The sequence below is a fragment of the Mycetomoellerius zeteki genome, unplaced genomic scaffold (genome assembly GCF_001594055.1).
Source record: "Mycetomoellerius zeteki isolate Tzet28-1 unplaced genomic scaffold, Tzet1.0 scaffold503, whole genome shotgun sequence".
Taxonomy (NCBI): domain Eukaryota; kingdom Metazoa; phylum Arthropoda; class Insecta; order Hymenoptera; family Formicidae; genus Mycetomoellerius; species Mycetomoellerius zeteki.
This window is the reverse complement of record NW_017257505.1, coordinates 18197-27657: the sequence shown is the minus strand read 5'-3', so window position 1 is coordinate 27657 and position 9461 is coordinate 18197. Positions and strand designations below refer to the sequence as shown.

Genomic DNA, 9461 nt, shown 5'->3' with positions numbered 1-9461 from the left:
TGCGCATTAAGTCACAGAGCATGAAAAAGGCATACTTATAGCGCTTATAGCGCTTATATCGAGTCGGTATGACAGATTTCCTAACCTGAACGGCCGTGAACTTTAACGCTAAATATCTCGATTCAGAGGCCAGAGCGGCACTTTTTTCTGCCACATTCGTTCATTTCGTGCAAAAACGCGTCGAATAAGCCTAATTTCATCAAAATCGGAGGTGAGACGGGTATTCTATACCTTTACCTAAATTTTTGTGCGCAAAAGTGCTTGTAGGCAATCGAGCTGTAGGCAATCGAGCTGTAGGCAATAGTACATGTAGGCAATCGAGCTGTAGGCAATAATGCATGTAGGCAATAGTACATGTAGGCAATCGAGCTGTAGGCAATAGTACATGTAGGCAATCGAGCTGTAGGCAATAATGCATGTAGGCAAAAGTAATTCTGTTTCTAAAATTTTTATTTGTGCGCAAAAGTGCTTGTAGGCAATCGAGCTGTAGGCAATAATGCATGTAGGCAAAAGTACATGTAGGCAATAGTACATGTAGGCAATCGAACTGTAGGCAATAATACATGTAGGCAATTGATCTGTAGGCAATAGAACATGTAGGCAATCGATTTGTAGGCAAATGAGATGTAGGCAAAAGGTGCTGTAGGCAATCGATTTGTAGGCAAAAGCAACCCTCTCGAACACTTATTTCAGTTTATTTTAAAATATAATTCAATAGTCAAACAATAATATCATTTTTAGACCGCGATGTGAGAGACACAACCGATAAATAAGAGCCCTATACGGTCGAAGCTAGATCTTAAATTGCTTTATATAATTCAATCTTGAATCACTAAATATGATATAATATGTACTTGACATATATACCACAATTGTAGTCTAACGCTCGTTGTTTTTCAGATAAACTTGTTTTAAGATAAATATAAACATTTCGGCCTCAGATTAGGCCATCCTCAGTATATAAAGTCAAAAATATAAAATTCACAAACCCCTATATATATATATATAAAAATCTAAGTTATTTCTTTTAACATGGCTACAATTTACATACGCACGCTCGTTAAATTTATTTTATAAGCTTTCTTTAGTTTTTCGCATATTTGGAATGTGTCCGGCGAATTTCATCTCGTATTCCAATTTATTTTCGATCGCTTATATGAGGTTGTGATTGAAACACGGAATTTCCAGATTCTAATGATCATAATGTATCATGATTAATACAATTTCGCGAGTTATTATATATAAAAATTAATACCTGTGTTCCAGTAAATTTGAGAAGATTGGTATCATATGTGAACGCCATGTTTTACTAGCACAATTGTTAACGATGTACTGCCAAATTTTTACCATGATAGACTGCTTTAAATACCCAAAGCGACTCAAAGGAGAGGGTAAAATGGTATTAAGAAGGGGGTGTTATGCTAAATAACGGAAAATAAGTCTCTGGTAATTTTTCCGTGTCGCTTTGCTTATTTAAATCATTAATTTGTTTCTTAATGAAGATCATTTCCGATGTAATTCTTTTTTGGAAAAACGGTTCGATATCTAATACTTGGATGTCATCCCAATTCATTTTGTGATCAAAGTCAATCTGGTGTTTGATAATACTGTGAGAGCATCTTTAGATTTTTTGATATTAGATCTATGTTCTTTAATTCTCGTTTTAGCTTTTCTTTTTGTTTGCTCATAAGAAGAGTTACAATCAAGGCAGCTTATTTTATAAACCACATCACATTGTTCCATTTTATCAAGTTTATCTTTACCTAATTTTATAAATCTATTCAGGGTATTCGTAGTTTTGTATGATACTTTAAAATTATCAGTTGAAGCTATAGTATTGAATTTATCAGAAGTTGTATTAATAAATGGAATTGTAAAATATTTTTTTCTATATAAAAGTAAGAAAATGGCCCAATAATTTCAAATCAATAATAATAAAATCGAAGGGCTAAAAATTAAAACTTTAATATTCAACGAAAAATACAAACATATGTTTCGGCACCGATCGGGTCATTATCAATGTAATAAATATAAGTATATAAACAAATTTTAAACAACATATTTTGGCGGTTATAAAAATAGAAATGATTGGAAATGCTGTCTATTCGTCGATGATACATTATTATGTACGTATAAACATAGATAAACTCGCGAGCAAACAAAATACGTAGAATATAAAATGTCGCGACAAGTTTGCAATTCTTGGAAAGTGGGGGAGAGGCTACCCCCTCTTAGATTCCAAAAGTGTCACCATATACTTCGCAATTTACGCGGATGCGATCAGTCTTGTGATACCCGCTTGTACGAACGGATCAAAAATGTACTTCGCCAAAGAGAGCAGCGCATCGTTTGAAATGAAGAAAGGCTTTAACGCATAAGTTTCGACGTTCTATACACAAAAAAAAAACGTTTTTTTTTTAACATTACGTAACACAGCATGGAGCGTCGCGCGGTGCGCTTACTGAACAGGCGTGTCGACCTGACGCGGCTACGGGCTACAAGTTTTTAGAAATTGAAATTAACGTTAGTCTACCGAGTTACATGGAAATCGCACTGGGAGATCATCGTGGACACGAACTGTCGCTGTCTCTCGAAACGTGGAAAGACTTCTACGAGCAGCGATGGAATATTTACAAGCTTCTTCTAAAGATTACAAAGACAATTTTATAAGCGTTGGACCGCTAACGGTCAGAGTTTGCACGCTGAACGACGTTACGCTCGTAGATCTCGATTCTTCATCCGTATACATGATGATGACCGAAACGACGCTATGCCATATGTTTGAGTTTGATGGGTGCATCGATGTGTAACGTTCGAACGATTAGCCAGACTTATCGATACGTTCGATCAAGTATATGCGATTTTCCAATATCGCATCTGAGAACGCTATACGCGATAGCGGCATCTTCAACACGCATCAGCTCGTCGATTGCGAACTCTTAACTTTAGTTCTTAATACGTATGAAAAAAAAAACAGTGTAATAAAATACGAATAAAAAATTTTTCGTTCGCATCGCTATATATGTACTTTCTTTACTTTCCCATCCTCTACTTCGACGCGCTAGTAAAGAAAATAACATATTGTAAAAACTACATTATAGAAAATGTACATCTGAGTGAATGACATCATTTATTTCTTGCGCCCTTCCTTGTGTCTAGGTCCTAAGTGATATCACGTTACGCACTTCGACATCATCAAGCTCAATCTTTTTCTAATGCAAGCCTTTGTTACATTTTTTAAGGTGCTTAGAGGTCTATTGTTCTATAGTCTGGAAACACTTACAAGGGTTTCACATAAAAAACATTCGCCTGTCAAGAATATCCTGGGCAGCTTCGTCACAGCGAAGGATGCTTTTCGGTGTCAGTCTTTGTCAAGTTGTATCCGCGCACAGTCGTTTGTCTTTTTTTCTTACGCGAATCATGTACATACACTATAAAAAAAGTAAAATTACATAAATAATATATATAAAAATTACACAATTTATAGTGTGGAAATAAATAAAATTGTGTTTTTACAAAAATTAGTACATTTTACCTCTGATATGTAAATGTACCTTTACATTGGATGGAAAATTACAATAACAATAATATATTTCATAGTTTTTATGTAAATGTACAGATTTTTGTAATATTATATAAGATAATTACCATTATTACCTATATTTACATAATCAGAGGTAAAATGTACTAATTTTTGTAAAAACACATTTTATATATTTCCACTAGAAATTGTGTAATTTTACACATATTATTTGTTCTTTCGCGATCACGCGATGTCACTGTTACGAAGGCAAGTCAATAAGTTTTTAGAAAAACATAGTAAAACACATTTTCTTTGACCGATTTATTTTTATTTCTCAACATAGTCTCCTTTCAGCTCGATACACTTGATCCAACGATTCTCCAACTTTTTCAAGCCGTCCGAATAATATGATTTGTCCAACCCTTCAAAATAAGCCTCTTTTTCGGCGATGAGCTGCTCTCTGGTGGTGAATCTCTTTGGGGGGATTAAATTCACAAAATACTGTGTAAATGTTAATATGAATGTAATATTTGAATGTGTAATAATACAATTGCAAAAAGTATTATTACATTATCATCCTGTAACTTTACGTGTACACATTGTAAACATACTTCTGCAATCTATTAATTACAAATTCAGAAATTAATTTTATTTGTGTATCGAAAATTTACAAACGCGTGGAAGTTTACAACTGTTACAGTGGGTCCCAAAATTACCCACTATAATTTTTGTAATTTTACATGAAATTTTTTTTCAGTGTATGTACTCTCTAAATCTAACGGAGATTTAGATAGTACATACACGATTCATAACACATACAGTATTTCGGATAGTTTAGTATTTTATGTAATTTAATGTAGTTTTTAATTTGTTACCTATAGTGCAATGTTCAAAATCCTAAAAAAGGAGAAGTGAAGGGTGAGGAGAAGGAGGATGCCCCCCTCTGTTTGAGGAAGTCGAGGATGGGATTTTGATAAGACTTTATCAATTACATGTTAGTAAAATGGAATTATTCAACCATCTCATCGAAATTGCTGATGAGGTGGTGGAGGAGGAAGATGAGTAGGATGAAGAGGAAGAGAACGGAGAAAGATGTCGTCCAGGAGGAACCTCCCCCCCCCCATCACACATGAGCCTCAAGAAATTCGCGATTACTCGAAGTACAACTTTTGATATGTTAAATAGCCTAGACTTAGGTGCCAGCCTCCTTAGCGTCCTGATCGGGATGGAAGAGGAGGCGGAGGAGGAATAAAAATTTATTCAGATGAGGAGAAGGAGATAAGTAAAAATCTTTTTACAATTTAATAATACTTTAAATAATACCGCTCGGGTTTTTGGAGAAGGCGGCCCGCGACGCATTTTTCGGGAGGATGACGGCCCACAGCGGTCCGCTGCGGCGGCGGCTAAAAAAAAATACGGAACACTCGTTAACTTGTCATCACTCGTATCATGTTTATGTAAACAGTGATATGATCGGGGTTCTATGTTTATATAAACAGCGATACTATCGATCCTAGAACTTTCCCCGCGCTACTCCCCTCCACCGCGCCTACGAGTACTCCGCACACCCGCGCCCCGTTCGCCTGAGTTAGAATCCCCCCTTGTATTGCTACTACTTTGCATAAATTATTTTACATATTTAAAGTACTTATAAAAGACAAATATACATTTCTTTATTATTTTTTATATTTTAATTTTTAACAAAATAAAAATAACAACAAATAAAATAAATGAACTACAAAAATGTATTATTGAACGAAAATATAATCTTATTCACACAACTTTTTTTTTCACACAATTTTATGTATATAGTTTATTTGAAGAGTAAATATTACACATACTTCCAAATTTAATTTTCTTTGCAGGGATTGTACGTTTAATACATCCTTAAAGAACTTATTACGTAACCATAGATTCATCGGTTAGGATGAATAAAATAGGGATCATATTAATCACGGATGTAAACAAATTCGTAATCGTGCACAACATCGAAAAATGTGACTGGGAGCAAGTTGGTTAGGAGGATGATTTGAACTTGTATTTGTAATCATAAATTACGACACATTTACAATATATATTTTTTGAAAATTATAACATTTTATTATTTATTTTAAGACAATTCTGCAGACATATCTTTAGCGTTGAAATTGGATACAAGATGGATGATATTTAATTAGCAAAACTTTTTTCTAATCAAACATATCGATCATATACCATTAATAATAAAACTTTAAATTTTAATTCTATAATATTTTTTAGTTTTCTATAGTGATTAATGTATGTTTCTTACGAGGCCTTAGGTTAAAAATATACTCCACCAATAATCAATTGACAATTATTTCTATAAATTTTAGATCTGTACTTTGTATAAACGTATTATATACTTAATACACATACATTAACAATAAATAAGCGTATTTAATGTATAAATTACAATAACAACGCAGTCTTTTCCTTTATTTATTACAATATTCTCAATCTTCGCGTATCTGCATTTATTATATTGTATATTATTATATGTTTATACTAACAATGAATGTAAATGAAGATATTGTACGCTAGGCATATACAAATATTTGATATGCATGGTATGTATGCATTATCAAGATTAACGTAGAAATTTGAAGTAAAAAAATTTCATTTTATTACACTAGGTGACCCTTAACATTGTTTGTCAAAATTTCACTCTTCTTATGTTAAATCGATCCGATAGAGTGTTTTTTGTAGTATCTTTCGCGCTCTATTCAAACTTGTTGATCAAATTTATAAGAAGAGCGGATTTTCTAACTAACACGCTTTAAAAGTTCCTTTACTCATTTGTTCTGTAAAATCAAATTATAAATAAATCAAAACATTAAATTGTATATGGTAATTCTCCGTTAATAGCAGCAGTCACTTTTTCATTCTTCAAGATCGTCACATGATCACCTTCAACGTAATGTACTTTTACCACATTTTCAGTTACCTTAAATAATTACATACTTTATTAACAAAAAAATTTGCTAAATTTAATTTATTAAAGAGCATAGACTTTTTTAAATACCTTATGCAAACAAAAATCTTCTTCGATCGCAACCATATTTGACAAGTGTGTACATTTTAGCAATATTATGGAAGACTTAATAGGCGGCAATGTAGAAGGATCATATTGCCGAAGAGCGGATAAATGTTTGTAAACAGTTACACACAGCGTCTTTAAATTAACAAGTGAGAGAGATGTGTTTACAGCTGAGAATTGTTTAGCAAAAACTTTATATCGTTTATCCCAGGTTTCACATTTTTTTAATTCAATTAAAATCTGCGAAGTTATACATTTTGTTTTTATATATAAGCCTCAACAGTACAAAACTTGCATTAATATTGCTGCAATATTACTGCAATATTGTAACAATATTGTTGCAAATTTCATGTTGTTGGAGAAATCATAAGACAAATCGAAGAAATTGATACTGATCTACATAATAAAAATCGAAAAATAACATAAATATACCGTAAATTAGTTTCAATGTAAGTTCAAAATGAAAGTTGCATGTACCTCTTGGGAACTTCCCGCTGAATAGATTTCAATAATATTAGTTAATATATCAATCTGAAAATTTGCATCATCAAAATCCGGTTCAAAAGGTTTGAACATTGTTCGTGCTAGCTCAGGAGCACCATCGATGAGAACAACTCGGCCTTTAAAATTCATAGCTTCTAACATCCTTGTTACTTCAATTGCAATAAGAGATCCGAAGGAATACCCTACTATTATAAAATCTTTTCCATCTGTTAGCTTTGAAAGTATGTGCTGTAAAAATATCAAAAGTATTCGATAAAATTTATGTCTTTTAAATGAAAACAATTCTTCATTAACCTAAAATGAAATTACTAATAGCATTGCATACGTTTGTAAGACGATTGGTAGTCTCCGTTATCATGTTTGTACAATCTATGTTGTTCGTGCTATAATTCAATGACGACGTTGGAAATTTAATATTTGGTGCTATGAGATTAAATACAGAACCACATCCGACAATACCCGGTATAAGAAATACTTCAGTCGTAGTACTTTGTCTGTTGGTCGAAAAATCTGTTTGAGAAACAAAATCTTCATTTTTTACCATAATACCAACTAAAATTTTTATAACGTCTGATTTCTCTATGCCAATTTTCTTTTCAACGTGCACATTATCGTCACTGATGTTTGCAACGGACATCTTAATGAGGTTTGCGAAAGTGAGATTTCGTATCTCTTGTGCTGTAAGAAATACATCAAATTCTCGTTCCAGAGTTTGTTTGATTTCTACGGTCATCATGGAGTCCATTCCAAGTTCGGCCAGAGATAAATTTGGACTTACAGTCTTCATGTCACTTATGTCTATAATATAAAATATAAAATTATTATGACCTATACACACTATAATGCATTTCTCCTAAACTGGATTAACAAACAAATGTAATAAGTATTTTGAAAAGAAAAAGTTTGCACAAATTTAGGTAGGAACGCCAACCTAAAATATTAGCGACTGTTTCTACTAGACTTCCCAATCCGTGACATCCCACTTTTTTTTCGGCTACAACCATGCTGCTCACAATCGACCGATTTTGAAGTAAAAACTTATCGAGCTCGTCAAGACAGCAAGATATCTTCTGCTGTAAAGTGCCACCGATAATTAGTTCCTTATCGATCTCCTGCATGTCAGCGACGAGACCCACATCACCCACAGCTCCCCATTGAATCGCCAATCCCGGTAATCCTTGCTCCGCCCTTTTTTCACAAATTCTTTCCATAATGGAGTTGGCCATGCCATAATTAGTCTGACCTGCGTTTCCTCTGCCGCAGGAAACGGAAGAGAATACTACAAAATGCCGTAGGTTAAGACAGATTTTCCTAGAAAGTTTATCAAGCGTTTGCGTTGCACGAGCTTTCGATTGGAAGGATTCTGCAAATGCTTCTGCGGTTTGGTTTTTAAGGACGCCATCCCTCAGTACCACACCGAGATTGAATATCGCGTCCACTGGAGCTTCTTTTTCCGCAGTCCGTAAGAGATATTCGCAATCTTTGAGGTCAGCAACATCGATGTTTTTGATGATCAGAACTTTTACACCATACGATTTCCATAGTCGAATTTTCATGCGTTGGTAACCGTTTTTTATTCCATTTCGGGAAATCAGAACGATGTTCTTTGCGCCACGAAATATAAGCCAGTCGGTTAATTCTAAGCCAAATCCGCCCAGACCTCCTAGTATAATGTAACTTCTATCTCTGAGACAATAATATCGACGACACGCGAAAATGTGCTTGTCTAAAGGTTCATCCTTTTCATGGATATTTATAATTATCTATAAAAATAATTTAAAAAATTCACGTTGTATGTCAGAGCTGGGATTTAATTGCACATTTCGACCGATTTCCAGCTTAGTTCCTGCCTCTTACTGCGTGCGGGTAAGTGAAATATAGGGCAGGAACTAAACTGAAAATCGACCGAATTGTGCAACTAAATCCCAGCTCTATTATATGTGAATGAGATTATAGAAAGCCATTATTTACGAATAAACTTTTCTATTATTATAATACTTATCAGCACAAGCGTACCTTTCCTATATGTTTTCCGCTCGCCATATACCTAAAAGCTTCTTCAATATCGGTTTTTAGAAAAATTTTTGCTTGGATTGGTTTAATTGTTCCATCATATAGACCATCTTTTACCAATGTGAACAATAAACGCTTCCACTTGCATATCCTATTTTTTATCATCATATTTTCCAGTCTAACCCCGTGAAAACTGATACCTTTCTGAAACGCAGACATACCTAGAGGATTATTAGAAACAAGGTCGAATTTGCCAATCTCTAAGAATCGACCGTTTTGAGCTAAACACCGAACAGAGGCGATTAACTTTTCTTCCGCCAATGAATTTAGTACAATGTCGACGCCGCGACCTTTCGTTTGGTA

At 33.9% G+C, this 9461-nt stretch overlaps 1 protein-coding gene across 1 annotated transcript in view; it reads right to left on the bottom strand.

Annotated features, from left to right (window-relative positions):
• Positions 1-6377: 6377 nt before the first annotated feature.
• Positions 6378-9461, bottom strand: part of LOC108727527 (fatty acid synthase) — a 6278-nt gene continuing 3194 nt past the window's right edge. The window contains exons 7-12 of the mRNA XM_018455680.1: positions 9102-9461; positions 8017-8848; positions 7411-7883; positions 7059-7313; positions 6567-6821; positions 6378-6488 (exon numbers count right to left, since the gene is read on the bottom strand). Coding sequence (XP_018311182.1) covers positions 6378-6488; positions 6567-6821; positions 7059-7313; positions 7411-7883; positions 8017-8848; positions 9102-9461 — 2286 coding nt within the window. The remainder of the gene's footprint in view (positions 6489-6566; positions 6822-7058; positions 7314-7410; positions 7884-8016; positions 8849-9101) is intronic.